This window comes from Trametes versicolor, assembly GCF_000271585.1.
Source record: "Trametes versicolor FP-101664 SS1 unplaced genomic scaffold TRAVEscaffold_4, whole genome shotgun sequence".
NCBI classification, from domain to species: domain Eukaryota; kingdom Fungi; phylum Basidiomycota; class Agaricomycetes; order Polyporales; family Polyporaceae; genus Trametes; species Trametes versicolor.
The window spans coordinates 1,195,747-1,212,326 of NW_007360324.1; the positions used below are offsets into that span (position 1 = coordinate 1,195,747).

The 16,580-nt window shown below is 60.2% G+C and overlaps 7 protein-coding genes across 7 annotated transcripts; 3 read left to right on the forward strand and 4 right to left on the reverse strand.

Annotated features, from left to right (window-relative positions):
- Nucleotides 1-1,196: 1,196 nt before the first annotated feature.
- On the reverse strand, nt 1,197-4,804 carry TRAVEDRAFT_119749 (DNA repair helicase; the record flags this gene model as incomplete). The annotated part of the gene is made up of 20 exons (XM_008038547.1): nt 1,197-1,550; nt 1,602-1,782; nt 1,849-1,955; nt 2,049-2,141; nt 2,194-2,379; nt 2,459-2,630; nt 2,691-2,740; nt 2,790-2,931; nt 2,996-3,090; nt 3,156-3,253; nt 3,330-3,433; nt 3,488-3,584; nt 3,642-3,765; nt 3,819-3,935; nt 3,984-4,103; nt 4,217-4,408; nt 4,461-4,538; nt 4,591-4,637; nt 4,691-4,721; nt 4,778-4,804. The coding sequence occupies 20 exons, from the start codon at nt 4,802-4,804 to the stop codon at nt 1,197-1,199; spliced, it is 2,415 nt and encodes an 804-aa protein (XP_008036738.1).
- A 225-nt stretch (nt 4,805-5,029) lies between these two features.
- TRAVEDRAFT_145739 (uncharacterized protein) lies at nt 5,030-6,694 on the forward strand. Its single transcript, XM_008038548.1, has one exon. The coding sequence runs from the start codon at nt 5,182-5,184 to the stop codon at nt 6,601-6,603; it is 1,422 nt and encodes a 473-aa protein (XP_008036739.1). The 5' UTR covers nt 5,030-5,181; the 3' UTR covers nt 6,604-6,694.
- A 225-nt stretch (nt 6,695-6,919) lies between these two features.
- On the forward strand, nt 6,920-7,744 carry TRAVEDRAFT_165144 (uncharacterized protein; the record flags this gene model as incomplete). Its single annotated transcript, XM_008038549.1, has 1 exon — nt 6,920-7,744. One exon carries the CDS (start codon nt 6,920-6,922, stop codon nt 7,742-7,744), a length of 825 nt encoding a protein of 274 aa, XP_008036740.1.
- A 2,101-nt stretch (nt 7,745-9,845) lies between these two features.
- Nucleotides 9,846-10,998, reverse strand: TRAVEDRAFT_45638 (LUC7-domain-containing protein; the record flags this gene model as incomplete). Its single annotated transcript, XM_008038094.1, has 6 exons — nt 9,846-10,082; nt 10,137-10,268; nt 10,322-10,465; nt 10,521-10,742; nt 10,796-10,912; nt 10,960-10,998. The coding sequence occupies 6 exons, from the start codon at nt 10,996-10,998 to the stop codon at nt 9,846-9,848; spliced, it is 891 nt and encodes a 296-aa protein (XP_008036285.1).
- A 303-nt stretch (nt 10,999-11,301) lies between these two features.
- TRAVEDRAFT_45639 (uncharacterized protein) lies at nt 11,302-11,803 on the reverse strand (the record flags this gene model as incomplete). Its single annotated transcript, XM_008038095.1, has 3 exons — nt 11,302-11,471; nt 11,529-11,543; nt 11,602-11,803. 3 exons carry the CDS (start codon nt 11,801-11,803, stop codon nt 11,302-11,304), a joined length of 387 nt encoding a protein of 128 aa, XP_008036286.1.
- Nucleotides 11,804-12,062: 259 nt separating this feature from the next.
- TRAVEDRAFT_19094 (asparaginyl-tRNA synthetase) lies at nt 12,063-13,678 on the forward strand (the record flags this gene model as incomplete). Its single annotated transcript, XM_008037803.1, has 3 exons — nt 12,063-12,280; nt 12,334-12,451; nt 12,500-13,678. The coding sequence occupies 3 exons, from the start codon at nt 12,063-12,065 to the stop codon at nt 13,676-13,678; spliced, it is 1,515 nt and encodes a 504-aa protein (XP_008035994.1).
- A 377-nt stretch (nt 13,679-14,055) lies between these two features.
- On the reverse strand, nt 14,056-16,332 carry TRAVEDRAFT_70796 (uncharacterized protein; the record flags this gene model as incomplete). The annotated part of the gene is made up of 7 exons (XM_008038550.1): nt 14,056-15,028; nt 15,081-15,413; nt 15,468-15,629; nt 15,680-15,732; nt 15,790-16,109; nt 16,172-16,210; nt 16,276-16,332. The coding sequence occupies 7 exons, from the start codon at nt 16,330-16,332 to the stop codon at nt 14,256-14,258; spliced, it is 1,737 nt and encodes a 578-aa protein (XP_008036741.1). The 3' UTR covers nt 14,056-14,255.
- Between the last annotated feature and the right edge of the window lie 248 nt (nt 16,333-16,580).

A 16,580-nucleotide genomic window follows, 5' to 3' on the forward strand; every position in this document is an offset into this window, starting at 1 on the left:
TTTTTGCGGGGCGATCTACCCCAGGGTCGGGGGCTGTCCGGGGTCTGGGGACACAGCCGCGGGGCGCAGATTCCGGAATGGCGGGCTCTGGTTCGATCTGAAGGGGACTCGAGCGAACGTTGTATTTGCATTAATGGATTTCTGGCGGGGCACAGACGGCGCACAGGCCGGGTCAGCGATTTCTATTCGTCCCCATGCGCTGCCATCATCTGCTCCCCGGCTGCGCTCCCGCGTCCCAGCTCTCCGCCCCGCCTCCAAATGCACATATCCATCCCTCGTAAAAACCCACCCAGCTCGCACCTGCCCCTTTTCCTCCCCCCGTCCGAGTCTGCCACACGCTCGTCAGCCCCACCAGCCACCGCCAGCCGCACGCCGCACAGACACAGGCCCCCACCCGCCCACGCAGCGTCAGCCACCCCGGGCGAAGGCTCTCCACCCTCGGCTCGTGGCTGGACCTACATCTGCAAGCCCCCGATCGCAATCGCGCGAAGTTCTCGATCAGCGACGACGAACATAAACCGCGTTGCGCGCGAGCGCACCCACCATCACCCAATCTCCCACTCCCCGCGTCCTCCTACCTCCGCCGACGCGCAGAGCGCCCGTGGTGAGTTGCCCGCTTTGTCCTCGAAGCCCCCCTCCCGTCCGCGTCCGTGCCCCCCGCGTCCGCGCAGATGCTGCCGTGCAGATCCCGGCTCATGATCCAATCACCGCCCCCGCCACGCAGATGTGCCATCGCCAGTTGCGCCTATGGAAGGCCACAAAGTGCGGTCACTTGACCTTCTCCGGCGAGACCAACATCGACTGCGCTTCCCGCGACTGCTACAATAGCACCGCCCACCCCGCCACCTGCGGCGCACCCGGCTCGGGCACCCAGTGTCGCTGCCGCCGCTACTATACGTGCGTCTCCAGTCCTTTTGCGGTCCTAGTTCGCGCCCTGACAGCCCCCGAAGCCAACCCGAGCGCATCATCACGCACGAGGTACGCCCCCCGCTCTCCGTGCCGCACGGAAGAAGTCTAACTGTGCGCCGCACCGACAGGTAGATACCAAATGCCCGCGGTGCCCGTAGCCGCCTGACCCCGCCCCCGTCCTCGCTCCTGTTCTCGTTCACGTCCTCACGCCGTCCTCTCCTTGTATATCGCAGTGTATATTTCCCGCCCTCTCCCTCTGTACCACGTAGTAGACAGCGACAAGCTACTCATACGTCGAGGTCCAGCGCGCCCACCGCCGCGTCGTCCAGCCCCCCGTCCCCGTACTCGTCGTCGTCCTCCCCGTCGTCCCCGTGCGCCGCCGCCGCCTTCGCTGCGGTCGCGCGGCGCTCCGCCTCCTGCTCGAGCGCGAGCTCGCGCTGCTTCGCCTGCGCCTTCTCGACGTCCGCGAGCGTCCAGAGCGAGATCCCCGTCTGGTTCTCGTTCGGGTTCTGCGAGATCACGCGCATGAACTGCTTCGAGAGCGTGAGCGCCATGTCCGTCGACAGGTTCGCCGCCGTTTCGGTGATGTACTGGTTGATCCACCGCGGCAGCTTCGCGCGCTTGTCCGCCCGCGCGAACCGCTATCGAGGCGTCCGTCAGTGGGTGTCCAGGGCGGGGATGGGCGGACGCACCTTGTCTGCGAAGACCATGAGACCCCAGTCGGTCTTACCGCGCAGGACACGCCCGACGCACTGTGCGGCGTTCCGCATCGCGTCGAAGCCGAGGAACTCGGACTCGCGGATGCGGTACGCGTCTCTGAGGTACTCCAACCGCGCCTTCAGAATTCGGCTCTCGGTATATTGGTACGGCACGCTGTTTCGAGCAAAAATCGGTCAGCGTCCACGCCCCCGCCGCGAAGAGTGAGGCGCCTTAGCGTACCCAAACATGATGACCGCACGGCCGTAATTGTGATCAAAATCGATGCCTTCGGAGACCTTGCCACGGGCGACAGACAGCAGCACTGCGCCTCGGCCGTTGTCACATGCCTGCGGTGTGTAGAAAAAGGGTCCGGGTGTAAGCGTAATTAGCAACGAGAGCGAGCGCGACAAAGTGGGGTTCTATCCACCGAAGCCACGCACCCTGCGGTAATTCTCAAGCGCGATGCTCGTCTCGTTCGCGTCCGGGGTTTCGACGAAAATCAGCTTGTGCTTCCAGACTTCGTTCAGGATGCCCTAACCGCCGACCTGTCAGCGCATGCACGCGCGCGCCACGAAACGTACACACCATGTCGTTCCACGCGGCGACGATGGACTCCATGTACAGGTAGCTCGGGAAGAACGCGACGATGCCGTCCGGCACGATCTTGCTGTACTCGATGAGGATGCTCCCGAAGTTGCGCACGACCGCGGGGTCGTTCCGCACCTCGAACCGCGAGCTGATCGCGACCTGGTCGCTCCCGCGCGTGATGACCTGCGGCGCACGGGCGGGTCAGCGGTAAGCGGGCGCCCATACACACGAAGTGAGGGCGCGAGGGCGCGGGGACGCTCACGAGCGGCAGGAACGAGTTGCGCGTGAGCGACATGGCGTACGTCTCCTGGACGACCGGGGTGAACTGCAGCATCTTCGGGTACATGTCGAGCGGCGAGAGCGTCCCTGAGGTGATGACGACCGTGCTGAACCGCTCGAACACCGGCTTGATCGCGATGGCGGGGTCCAGGCAGCTGTGGCAGGCAAGCGTGAGCCGGGCGGTGGGGCGGCACGCACAGTGCGGAACGACCTACGTAAGATGGAAAATCGGATTCGGGACGGTCGCAGCCTCCGTTTCGTACGGCTCGAGGATAAGGAGGAAGCCTGCGGGCCAATCAGCGGGCGGAAAGGACAAAGGCTAAAGGGTATAACGTGCCTTTCTCGTACGTGGCGACGAGCGTTGCAAAGCTCGCGACCTTCTGCAGGGACGAGAACTCGTCTACGCGGTTGACCTCGAGGGTGCGCACTAGCGACTGCAGGCGCTCCGCGCAGAAACTGGCGCACACTATTGATCGGCGATGCGTTCTGAAAGCGGGCAACGGACATGAGGACGACGTACCGTAACGGCCGCCGCTCGATGTACGTAATGTCCTTCAGGTGCTGCAGAAACGAGAGCGGCGTCTCCGCCACGACATGCAGCACCCGCATGCGGGTCTGGCCGGCGCATCCCAACCAATCAGGGGCGCGGCGCGATGACGTGAGTGGGACGCCTGACGCACCTTTAGGTACTCGACGAAGCGCTTGAGGAACGCCACGAAATGTTCAGCCTTGCGGATGTTCCCAGGGATCGCCTCCTTCAACAGGTCCTCCGGGAGCACTATGCCCGAGCGGTCAATAAGGTTGCGCCGCGGGCGGTGATTCGGGGGCCATAGGGGCAGTGGGGAGAAGCGTACCGGGATTAGACACAAAGGCGTCTTCCGCGTCGTTGGCCTCCTGCAGGCCTTCGACTAATCGCATGTATTCGTCCTGCAATTTGGACGCATCGGTCTTCTTAATTCTGGAATGCCGATCAGACCGCCGTATGCCTCCTCGTGGAGCGGCTAGCACTCACTCGTCGATCTTGTCCCCTAGTCGCACGACGCTTCGTGCAGCCGAATCAAGCATCGGCCGTGTGAGGTCGATGCTCAGCGATTCAATGCACACGTTATCTATAAGCGGTTAGCGTCCTGTCATCGAGCGCCACTTATGACCCCGGAGTCCCCTACCGATGTTGTGGGCCTCGTCGAACACGACGATGGCGTCCTTGGTTATCTCCTTGGACACCTGCTCCGCGACTTTCGGATCGAGCAGGTAGTGGAAGGAGTAGATGATCACGTCCACAAACGGCATCTAGCATGCATATCGGCATGTGCTCACGGCAGAATGATTCCGCTAACACTTACCATGCGACGAACGAGGAAGTATGGGCATACACGGTTGTCCCGACCGTGCTGCAGGACGTCGGCGAGGGTCCAGATGCCTGGAGGAATCAGGTTGCCAGGCTCCAACTTGCCTAGCTCCTGTTGGACGTTTAGTAAGGTGGTACGTTATTGATTCTTCCGACCGACCTCGTGCCAGTCGCAAAGGTCTACAGACCCAGGATTTTCGCGGCCTTTTTGACAGGCGGCGGCGTTTGTGAGGTCTCGACATCGAGCATCGACCACCTTGCCCTTCTTCTCTTTTGATACCTAGATGTTGCGAAAAAGTTCAGCCCTGCTCTAGACAACCACGACAACATCTCAAGGACGATGTAACGTTCACGGTGAGGGCGATTTTGTCAGTGGCCCTGAGTTGCACTGACCTCGGGATGTATGCAAAGGTTTTTCCGACTTGTCAAGCCGATGCCGTAGAAGCTGGCTTCCTTCTCTCGCTGCTCTTCCGTTTCCGCATGCTCTTTGCGGTAATCCATCAGACGTTTGAGTTCCGCAAGGGCTTTCTCGATCTCAGGGACCGTCCGCGAGCAGTAAATTAGTTTCCGTTTCGTAGGGTAGAACTGCACGGCCGAAGTCAGCGGAGAAACTATGGGAAAACCATGTGGGCTATACCTGTTGATATGATACAATGAGAGATAGCAAAGACACTGTCTTCCCGGTCCCTGACGGCATCTCGAGCAGACAGTGTCCCTAGAGTGATGTTATTTCGACGAACCTACAGCGGGCAATCAGGAGCACGCACTGTCGCATCGAGCGTACGTTTGAGGTCACACATGTACGCATATTGTTCTGCAGACGTCTGTGAGCATGTACAGATAGCAGCTCATGTCCATAACCCATACCGGGATATATTCGGTCATAAGGGAAGATTATCTGAGCATTGTGAGAGCAGCTCAGCACACCATCTCCGCGGGCGTGAAGGCACTTACAGGTAGGTCGTCAATAAAGAACTTCATAACTACGCAAAGCAGAGACAGCAAGACAGAGGGTGCGTGGTCTGCCGGGCGTCGTGGTCCGGAGACAAGATGTGTTTCGCAGCGCCCGTGCGTGACGCGTCCGGTAAGTAACGCGACGCGCTTCGATCGCCGATCTCGTGGATGCATCACGCACGTTACTCGGGGTCACGGCAGAGCGCCTCCAGGAACGGGCCTCACTCTCGATGATGCTCTCAAGAGCTCGCCGGCGCATCCCTGCGGGCCTCCCCCGCTATGTCCCCCCTCGACCCCGGCTCGTCGCGCGACGATATGCGTCGAGCGAGAACAAGCCGCCTGCGCCGCTGCCAGACGATGTGCGGCCCACGCCCTACCTGAACGACAGCTTCGCCTCCCACACGATGTTTACGGTCGACTTCTTCCGGAGGTTCATCAAGTACACCGCGGTCGGGATCGTCGTGGTAGCCGTCACATCATGGACCGCATTTGAAGGCGCCCACATGTGGGTGGAGAACGTCGCGCTTGCACAGGACACGGAGGAGGACGCGAAGCAGTGGGGGTGGGATGTGGAAGCGGACAGGTGGTCGGGCTCACCGAAAGGAGGCACAGACCCCGGCCTTGGGTTCACGGGAAGACACGCCGTGCGGAGCGCATGGATGGTGCTCTACTGGGGCACAGGCTCGAGCACGAACGTCGTCGCGTCCAAAGCGTTCACCGGACGGAACGGAGAGGGTGCGACGCTTGCTCCTATCCATGCTACACTCGAGTACGCCCAGGAGTTCCTCCGTCTCGCATTAGAGGGTGCGGAGCAAGCAAATGCCAAGGGACGGCTACATCCCATGACTATCACTTCTCTGCTCGCTCGCCGCGCCGACGTCATCTCGCGAATGGGCACCCGCAATGCGCTAGACGAGGCTCGATCGGAATACGAGCGCGTATGGTCGAATGTGGCCGGGAAGGGCGTCCAAGCCGCTCGGATTGCGCTGAAACTCGGCGACCTCAACCGCCGACTTGGCGACACCGAGGACGCGCTGTTCTGGTGGGCTCGTTCTATCGAGCTTGCTGCCGGCAAGGACGACACCACGCCTCCGAACGCCCACCCAATAGTTCCGGAGACGGTTCCGACATCTCCGCTGGCTCAGCGGACATTGGTTTCAACGTTGGTATCCCTCTCCGCCTTCTACGCAACGACCGGTCAGCTCCGCGAGGCGAAAGCTGCCGAGGAGTCTTCCTTGAACCTTCTCCGCGCCATCCCATCGCCCCAGTCGTTCGACGACGCCTCGCCAGGACAGGCCCTTCATTGCCTCTACATCCTACACCGCTCCTCCATCATAGCTATCCATCTCGCAGAGGTGTTGTACGCGCTCCGCACGAAGCCTGCGACGTCTGTCGACTGGCTCACTCGTGCCGCCGAGTCATCGGAGCGTGTGGCACTCTCTCTGTCCGGGCTTCCGCCTACACATCCCGACGCTCCCGGCTCGAAGATCCCTCACCCACCCGCGTCCGAGACGCCGTTGACCGAGCAATACGCCAAGTCAAAGTCGATGAATGGCCCGGCGAAGAACTTGCTACGTGACGCACGGCGAACCGCTGCTGAGGCGTGGAACCTCATCGGTGTCCTTACGGAAGGGAGCAAGTCCCCCGATGCACCTGCGAAGGCGTTGGAGTGCTATGAGCGGGCGCTGGGATGGGCTGGGGTTGGTCGTGACAAGGCGGGAGGCATCGGGCAGCCGGGAGAGGGTACGTTGGAGTCGGACTGGCAGGTGTTCTGGGCGAACTACGTCCGCACTCGGGAAGCAGTCAAGAAACTAGAGCAAAAGTAGTTCATTTGTGTACCTTGTCTTCTATGGCCTACTACCTCTGCCACTCTACCTCGCTGCGATTGGTTTTCTATTGCAACGAATCTCGAATCTCTGCATCGACATGGAGGTAAGCCGTGGCGAATTTACTGTGGAGAACAGGCGTATATTTCGTACACTTCTAACTTTCCGCGGACTCCACAAGCACCCAAAACGCGTCGTGTCACACCGCGTAGGCGCCCAATGCTGCGCGCGCGCGTCGAGTCGCGACGCGTCGGAATCAACGCGACGGCTCAGCGCCACATCCGCTCTTGTTCACGACCTCCACGACGCCCATGACATGAACCACAAGGCGATTGTACTCTGGGACCCCAAGAAAAACACCAAACTTGCTTCCGACGATGCTTGCACCACCATCATCCAGTACGAGCTACCCCGCGCACCGTCCACCATCCGCCCGCCCTACCAGTCCCCACACCCTCCAGACGTGAGGCTCCGCTATGTCCCGCCACTTGCCTATTTCTGCATTAAAGCCTTGGCGGAATACCCGGACGAAATGCACGCTCTAGGGGTTGCGCGATTGCGCTACGAGGCTCCGTGGTCCCGCAGCCACTTCGACATTCTCTCGGCACTCATCCCCAGCTATCGCCCCTTCGACGAAGCTGAGTCCGACGAGGATTTCGACCTGTCCCCCGTCGACCCGCGTCTCTGGGCCGTAATAGTGCAAGTATACGAAGGGCTGCCAGACGACTTTCGCCACTATACGATTCCGCTATCCGACGCGTACCTGCCTCTCTTACAGACGATCCCGAGCACGAAGCACTTCTCCCTCATAACAGCCCTTTCTCTTGGGCGGTGTAAAGTACTCACGGACGACACCATTATACAGCTGTGCCAGCTACATACCCTCGCTGCTCTTGACGCGAGCGCCACCGCAGTAGGAACCTGGGGCATCAGCAGGCTGTCCAAGAGCCTCAACTGGAGCGAGGCGGACGCTACGCATCCTGCGCAACGCCGCGGGCCATGGGGTCTACGCATCCTCTACTTACGGGACTGCATCAACGTCGACAACAAAATACTTCCCTTGCTTGCGCACTTTCCGTTGCTCAGTGTCGTCGGTGCGTACGCATGTCAATATAATTACAAGGTACATAGCCACAGCTGAGTACATGGTTCTTAGATTTGCGAGGCACGATTTGCCAGCCTTGGCGAGACCCTAATCTGCCTTTCAAAGCCTGCACCGACACAACCCTTTTCCATCCTAGTTCCCTCACCTCTGTTTTGTACCGCTGGGCAGAAAGCACGGACGGACAGCACAGATCGATCTTCTCACATCCGAAGCCATTTGTGCTAGACGTCAATAAGCTACACCATACAGCTGCACCTGTACACCCTAACAAGTATGCTCTCAACGACCTGTACCGCGACACCGACGACGATGACCACCGCCCTATGGAGTTCATCGGACGACGCAGGGACGTCTTCCTGCCCTACGAGCCCGCTCGCGAGGAAACTCCCTCCGAGGACGAGGAGACGTTCGACACCATTCTCGCCGCCCGCCCCCCATCCCCCGCATATGACGACGACGGCGCTGACAGCGGAAACTCCGAGGCGGACCTCAGCGACGGCGAGAGTGCCTATAGCGCTGGTTCGGTCGTGTCAGCCTCCCACCCGTGGTATGCGGACACCCGCCCACAAGTCGAGGGCCCCGCGCCGCGGCCCCCCATCCCAGAGCCCCAGCCGGAAGAGGACAACAGCTGGATGACGGAAGTCGCCGAGGACGAGGTGCGCGAGTATATGACGGGCCGGGACGTGGACGCGTTCTACAAGCAGAACCCGAACGCCCCGCGCGATACGTTCCTCCTGCGCCGTATCCCCTCGCTCAAGCCGCAGCCCCAGGGTCTAGCCGATCAGCTCATGCTCTTCCGCCCGCCGCCGCCGTGGAGCGCGCTCCCCAGCGCCCCTCCCGTGAAGCCTGCCTCCAGGGCCGCCGCGTCCTCTGCGAGTGCGCTGCACGGGATGCCGGACAGCGTGTTCGCGTCCGGGTCTGGGCACGGGCACGGGCCCAAACGGAAGCGCAGCGGGCTCGACGACGCGGCTCCCGCTCAGACGGACCAGGCGCGGCGGAAGATGCATGCGCTCTCGAGCATCCAGGGTCTAGTCAACATGGTACAAAGCCGCGGAGATGGTTCCAAGGGGAAGGAGAAGGCTGGGGGAGGCACACAGGTGCGGATGGTCATGCCGGGGCGCGTGAATCCCTTCGCGCGTGCAGCTCAAGCTGGGAGGCAGAAGGAGGCCGCCCTGACCTCGAAGCCGACCTTGAAGAGGAAGGCTACGGAGACGTCTCCAGCGCGAGCTGCGGCCACGGGGCGAGAAGGTCCGCGGAACGCAGAATCGCGTCGTTCTGCCTCGAACCTTGTCCCGCAGAATGTCAGTCCCACAGCCGGGCCGTCCAAGCCTAAACCGACAGGAGCACCCAAGGCAGCACCGCCGACTCCCAAAGTCGCTGCGCCCGAGCGCGCAAACCATTGCACCACCGCGACAGAAACACCTGCCGAGACCCCACGGCCGTCCAAGAAGCTGAAGCCCATCACCTCGCTCCCCGTCCCCGATTGGCCAAATGCTAACCACAAGCCGGTGTCGCACCACGCGCCGAAGCCAAAACCACCTCCGCCCAAGACAGAAGTCCAGACGAAGCTGCCAGTCTCCCGGGGCTCTGTGAAGCCCCCTGACAAAGCAAAGGAGAAGAGGCGGGAGTCTGCACCGATCGTGACGACTCCGCGGTTGGAGATGGTTGCGGAGGCGAAGCCACAGGCTAAGACGTCGGTGGGGACGAAAGGCAAGGTAGAAAAGGCGTTGAGCAAGGGCGGGAGGGGGAAAGAGAGGGAGAAGAAGGGCGCTGGATTTGACTGGAAGAGTTGGGGTAAATAATCCGGACTTCATGGACGACGACTTACAGCACATTGCTACTTACATTCACTCTAAGTACTCCACACAGTAATGCCGCCGTATATCCATCGTTATGCGATGGGTCTCGTTCCACGGAGTCAGCGTCCAGGGCCTCAGACGAGGAATGATATTACAATACACTAAGGATAATAGACACCACAAGGGAAGCAACAAGATGGTCTGACGAACGGGACGGCCTCTCCGTTCAGTACCTCCGGCGGCCAGGCGAACGCGAGCGCTCTCTCCTCCGGTCACTGCAACACAAGCACACACACACATCATCAGCTATGCCTCACGCGACATACAAACGACAGCACTCACTCGTATCGCGACGAGTGTCCCCCGCCGTAACCGCCCCGCTCACGGTCGCGGTAGTCATCCCGCGATGAGCGGAAGTCGCGGTCTCCGCCGCGCCCGGGCGTGGCACCTGGGGGCGCACCAGAGCCGGGAACGCCTGCGGGAGGTCCCATGGGCTGGCCCGCGGCCTTGCGCTTCTCGCGCTCCTCCTTGAACTTCAGCAACATGTTGCGGAGCTCGTGGTAACCCAAATGCATCTTGTAGAATGTGAGCACTGCTTTAACGAAGAAGTGGACAAATAAGCAGCGTACCTTACCACCGAAGTGGTCGGCGAGACGACGATCGGAGTCGAGGACGGAGAGGTAAGCACCACAAACGTCGCAGACACGGAGCTTTTGGTGGCCAGACGCGCCCGACGTGTCGGTGAGTTGTTGCAGTTCTCGCTGTAAGGACGTGTCAGCTTCCTGCGCAGGTCGTAGGTACAGTGGACACGCACCTCCTTGTCTGCTTTCTCGCTCTTCAACGCCTCAATGGCCGCCATCTCCCTCATAGACTCGTCCACCTTGCCCTGCTCACCGAGCGTCTCAATCTTCTCGGTACCACCCTGAATGGCAAGCTCGATCTCCGCAATTTCCCTCATCTGTAGAACACGTGTAAGCAACACGCAGCACAGCACGCGCACGGGCAGGACGCACCAAGTTCGTCGTCTTCGCGTTCTCCTCGGGCGTCTTCTCCAGCCGCCTGTGCGCGGCGCGGATCCTGCGGTCGCACTCGTCGACGAACGCGAAGATGTTGGACTCGTACTCCGTCTGGAAGCGCGCGAAGATGGGGTCGGTCGGGTTCGCCTCGCGCGCGGCCAGGAACTCGGTCTTCAGCCGCTCCGTGTGCGACTTGGGGCATGCGCCGAGGTCCATTTTCTGCACGGGCTCTGTGAGTGGCGCTTCGCAAGAAGTGGGGGAAGGGAACGCACTGTGTTGGTGAAGAGGGTGTGGGGGCAGGTTCCGCAGAGGAAGTTCTTGCATACTTTCTCGTCGGACCAGTGGAGGTTGGCGTTGGATACACCCATTGCCTCCGGGCCCATCATTTGCTGTACGAGGTCAGATACGCTTGCTTGCGAATGCTGGACAGACGTACCTCGAGGAGCTTCCTTTGCATCTCTGCTAAGCGACCCATGATGTGCAAGCAAGAGGAGTGTGAACCGAGGTAAGGATTGAGGGGGCTGTATGTAGCGAGTGGGTGAGGGTCTCGCGTCAAGGACGAGTTTGCGCGTGTTTGCTCCTGGTGCGCCCAAAGACACAGCTGCGGGCGCCTAGTCCCGCCGCCAACAACGTTCTTCATCATGCGCTCACTCAATGCGGCCACTTTCAAGCTCCATAACAGCTTGTTAACAGATCTTATGTCGGGCGGGTTTATGCTAGTGATACAGATTGTATGATATGGTACACCTCCATTGATTTCTGCTTCTCCAGCTCCCCTTTAAACCAAGCGACTCTTCTCCGCAATTCCAACATCCTCGCCCGTTACACCTGCTGCGCCAGAAAGAACTGAATCCCTCTGTTGCTTGTCCCGAGCAATCTCGTCAACTTCCCCAGGGGCTTCGCTCTCGAAACTTCGCTTGTTGATCTGCTCCTCGAAGCGGTCGACAGCTGCACAGGATGCATGAGCACTCTGGAAAGCATGGGACTAGGGATTGCGGCCCTCACCTCTATCTACGCGTGCTGGTATACCTCTAGGTCAGAACACTTGTAGTCAGCTACACATTTAAGGACGACGCACATTTCTCTCCGCGAAGAGCAGCAGTATCGACCTTCTCTTCCTGCGGCGGCACCATCCATGACTGGCCGCTCACATTCTTCGTCGAGTGAGCAGACTTCTCCTCCTGAGGGGGTACGAGGAAGCTGGCATCGGTGATAACGGGCTCGGACTGAGACACGCGGGTGTCCTTTTTCTCTTCTTGGGGTGCGAGGAGGTGGCTCATGATGGGTGTAGATATAAAAAGGGGGTGTCTTGGTGGTGAGTGTGTAGTAGAAGTTGGTAGAAGAGTGAGTGCGACTGGCCCCCTCCCTTACCGTAGCTTCAACCTTTATATATGAGAAGGTCATGGGAAGGTTGACATCATACGGAGCTACCGCTCCTTCCCGATGGACTTGTCGCGCCAAACACACCACCTTCCTGTTTTGTAACCACACTTTCGCGCGACATGACGCGCTCCGGGCGCTTCCCTAACTCGACGCACTATGCTCGCGCGCCGCTTTCTATCTTCAGCAGCCTCCCTGCCCCCCACCATCCGCCAGCTCCTTTCTCACCCTCCTGCGCCCTCTGCCGAAGCGATACATGTCAATGGCTGGGTGAAGTCCATTCGGAAGCAGAAGCAGCTCGTGTTCGCCGTCATCTCGGATGGCTCCTCCGAGGCCGGCCTCCAAGCCGTCTTCAAAGACGTCACTTTGGCAAAACGGTGCGTCGGAGCACCAGGGAAATTCCGCGCGGACTTATGAATCTATGCACCAGTTTGACCAATGGCGCAAGTGTACGGGTGTCAGGGACGTTAACAGACAGCCGTGGAGCAGGTCAGGCTAAGGAGCTGCTTGTTTCCGACGTCGAGGTGATCGGGGAATGTGATCCAAAAGTACGTCGCCCTATCATCTGTTATGGCCGAGATTAATTGTACATGCAGACATACCCCATGCAAAAACAAGCCTTGACAGTAGAATACTTGCGGGACCACTGTCACTTGCGCGCCCGCACCAACGAGATCGGTGCCATGCTGCGACTGCGTGATACCACCACCAGAGTATTAAACGACTATTTCCAAGTGGGCCAACATTTTTCCTTCATGTCTCGCGCGTACTCATGTTCTCAGAATAATGGCTTCGTCCACATACACACACCTATAATCACGTCCAACGACTGCGAAGGCGCAGGCGAGACTTTCCGCATCGTCGCTTCCTCTGACTCCCCGTCCCTTTCCTCTTCCACCACCACGCAGATTGCTCCAGCACCTCCCACCACCGACGCCTCACCCTCAGAATACTTCAACCACCCCGCATATCTGACCGTCTCCTCCCAACTCCACCTCGAAGCCGTCGCATCCGCCATCTCGCGCGTGTACACGCTCTCCCCCTGCTTCCGCGCCGAGCGCTCCCAGACAAGCCGGCACCTCGCCGAGTTCTGGATGCTCGAGGCCGAATGGGCCTTCACCTCCTCCGTCGAAGACATCTGCGCGGGCGTCGAGGGCGCCCTCCGCGCCGTCCTCCGCGCGCACCTCGACAGCCCGGACATGGCCGCCCTCCACCGCGGCAAGCCGCACGACCGCCGCCCAGAGCTCGCCGCGCTCGCCGACGCCCCACAGCCGTGGACGCGCATGACATACACCGAGGCCATCGCCGCGCTCGAGGCGCACCACGCGACGCGTGCCTTCACGTTTGCGCCCGCGTGGGGACGCGCGCTGCAGAGCGAGCACGAGCGCTGGCTCGCGGACGAGCTCGTCCGCGGGCCCGTGTTCGTCACGGACTACCCCGCGGAGCTCAAGCCATTCTACATGCGTGCGAACGACGACGCAGTGGGGGCGCAGGGCCCGACCGTCGCGTGCTTCGACCTGCTCATCCCCGGGCTGGGCGAGCTCGTGGGCGGGTCGCTGCGCGAGGAGCGCTTGAAGCTGCTGGAGGCGGCGATCGAGCGGCATGGGCTGGACAAGGCGGACTATGCGTGGTACATGGACCTGCGCAAGTATGGGGGCGCGCCGCACGGCGGGTTTGGGATGGGCTTCGAGAGGTTGATCAGCTGGATTAGTGGGATCGAGAGCGTGCGGGAGTGCGTAGCGATGCCGAGGTGGGCGGGCAGGATGCTGCTGTGAGCACGGTGCTGGAGTGTTACATTAGGATCGTGTGTTGTTATAGACCTACAGTAATTGATTGCTGCACCCCCGTTCAGAGACCTTTTTGTTCAGAAGTGATGCAACAGTCAACCCAGGTGTGAACCTCCAAGGCGCGATTGCGATTGAGCTTTGCAGAGATACAGTATTTACACTGATACAGACTTGCGTATCGACGGCAGGTACACTACCGCCATTCGGGACTAGGTACACAGGCTACTCTAAATAAATGCAGGGGCGGTAACGTAACACATGGGACAGTGTGTGCAGAACGTGGAATGGTGCAAGAGGCAAGATGCGGGAGGAGGAGTAGGGTTGCGATGTCTATGTACTATTATGTGGTTGTTAGGGATTGGGAAGTGAAGCATGTGTATGGACAGCGCAATATGGAGGAGAACTAGCTAGAGATATGAAACTATGGACACAGTGAAACGTGCATGGAAGGTGGGTGGGGAGCAGACCAGGGCAGTGAACAAGCGACGGAAGGATGCAGAGCGGACTGTACATTTTGATGCTGAGCAAAGAGGGCAACAAAACAGATACACTTGGGGAGCGACTCTCAAGCAGCAGGCGGCGGTGCGCTTCCGGCAGCTTGCCCGCGACCACGACCACGGCCGCCGCGGCCACGGTATTGGCCTCGTGCGCGACCACGACCACGACCTGGTTGGGGGGCGCCGTCGACGGGAGAGGGCGAGGAACCTTGGTCGACATTCGGCGAGGCTGGTGACGACTGCTGTTGCGGCCGCGGCTGGAAAGGCTTGCCGCGGTTGCCTCTCCCGCGCGAGGGGCGCGGGCCGGAGAAGTTTGACGGAGAAGCTGAAGATGGGGTGCGCGAGTGTTCGGAGACGGGGGACGCGGCCTCGGACCGCGCATCCTCGACAGTGACAGTGGGACGGGGGCGGCGCGATTGGTTGCCGTTCTGCTGGCGCGGCGGCGCGGGCGGCGAAGGTGCGGGCTCTTCTGCGGAAGCACTGGCGGAGGAAGGATCGTACTTGCCGTACGTGACGAAGAGGTTCACGAGCTCGTCGTACTTGGCAGCTGGAGAGACGCTGGACTTGTATGCATGCGTGTTCAGAGACTTCCAGGCTTCGTCCATCTCTGCACTGGTGTAGAGGTGCTTGTCGAGGACTGCCCAGACCATTTCGGGCTCGCGAGTGTCGAGCGCGATGCCCAGGTTAGACTTGGCCTCTGGTGAACGGTATATCGCTTCGTAGTCCTCGTCATCTGGCGGGTAGGACTCGAAGAGGTTGCGGATCACAGCGGAACGCTGGTTCACCAGGGCGACATGGAAGGCGGTCAAGTCCTTTCCGTCGCGCTCATCGGGCTCGGCACCTGCGAGCACATGAGCGATCTGACATGTCGTGCTTGACATTCCCCGACTCACCGTGGGAGGCGAGCCACTCGACCAAGTCGGCATCTCCATTCTTGGCAGCGATGTGCAGCAGCGTCTGTTTCGGATCCGCAGGAGGCGACTTCACGAAGGCGTCTGCACCTTTGCGGACCTCACCGCTCGCAGCGTCGACGTTGTCTTCCCATACACCCTTGCGGACAGCTGAAGCGTCTCCGCGCCGTGCAGCAGCGAAGGTCTTGGAGCGCGTGGCCTGCAGCTGCTCCTGTAGAGCACGCGCTTTCTTCTCTGCATTCTTGCGTGAAGCTTCCGCCTCAGCCTTCTTGGTAGAAGCCTTCATACGCTGTCTCTCGTCCGCTTCGCGACGCTCTAATTACGTCTTGTCAGTAACTGTTCGCAACAATCTGATAAACCTAAGCCTACCGCGCTCGCGTTCCCTCTCTTGGTTGGCCTTACGAGCGGCCTCTTCCTCCGCTCGCTGGTTGGCTGCTTGCTCCTGCCGTTCACGCTGCATGCGCAAGCGAGCGGTGTACTGGTCGGGCGTTTCATGAGGTGCTTGGTCGGCTTCGTGATGGTGGTGGAACCCTAAAGAAAAATCAACATATGCTATTGAAATGTGCGAGCTTCAAACCCACGAGCTTGGGCGTTTCGGTTTGCACGACCTCTCAGGAGCTCTTCGAAGAGGAACCTGAGCCGCCGTCAAGTGTCAACGAACGTTGTGCGGGAGTAAATGCGTGGAGCTCACATGTAAAAATCGAGATGTTCTTCATAGCCTGAATCATAGTCGTCATAGTCGTCATCGAAAAAGTCGTCCTCATCGTCGTAGTCCTCATCATCATAGTCGTCGTAATCAAAGAACGGATTGAAGTGACTATGAGAGTGGCTGTGGGAGTGGCTATGTCCAGGACCGTGGCTGTGGCCATGCGGATGAGCGTGGCGGAGGGGTGGCGAAGAGGAGCGGTCGAGGTGCTTTAGGAGTACGTTGTAGGCCTCGCTCAGCTTCTGAAACTGGGCGGTCGCATCTGCGTCGCCGGGGTTCTTGTCCGGATGCGTTTTGAGCGCGAGCTAGAGTGCATTACGCGTCAATACCATCGCGAAAGTGAACGCAACAAACGCGTGTGGCTCACCTGTTTGTACGTCGACTTTACGACCTCGAGCGTAGAGCCCTGCGGTAGGGGTGGCCAACGCCACTGCTCAGCGCGCGAACTGGCCTGTGTATCATTTCACGCACCTGTTCGAGCCCGAGAACAGTGTAGGCCTCGCCGATGCTGGCATGCTTGTGAACCATGGTGTGTGGGGAAGAGCCAGTGGCGGAAGAGACCGAATCTGGCACGGAGAAGGAGCAAAAACGCGTGTTGCAGGCGCCCAAGTCGCGTCCATATATCCGTCGCGTGCCCCCTGCCTTTTTCGGTAAAGCCTCAAACGCGTCCCTCGCGGCGTCTCTCTCTCGTCCCTCCGTCACCGCGACCCTGCCTTGAACCCGTTCTCCTCCGCTTTGCTCGCTCTACGTCTGGTGGTTGCTGCTGCGTCTTTTCG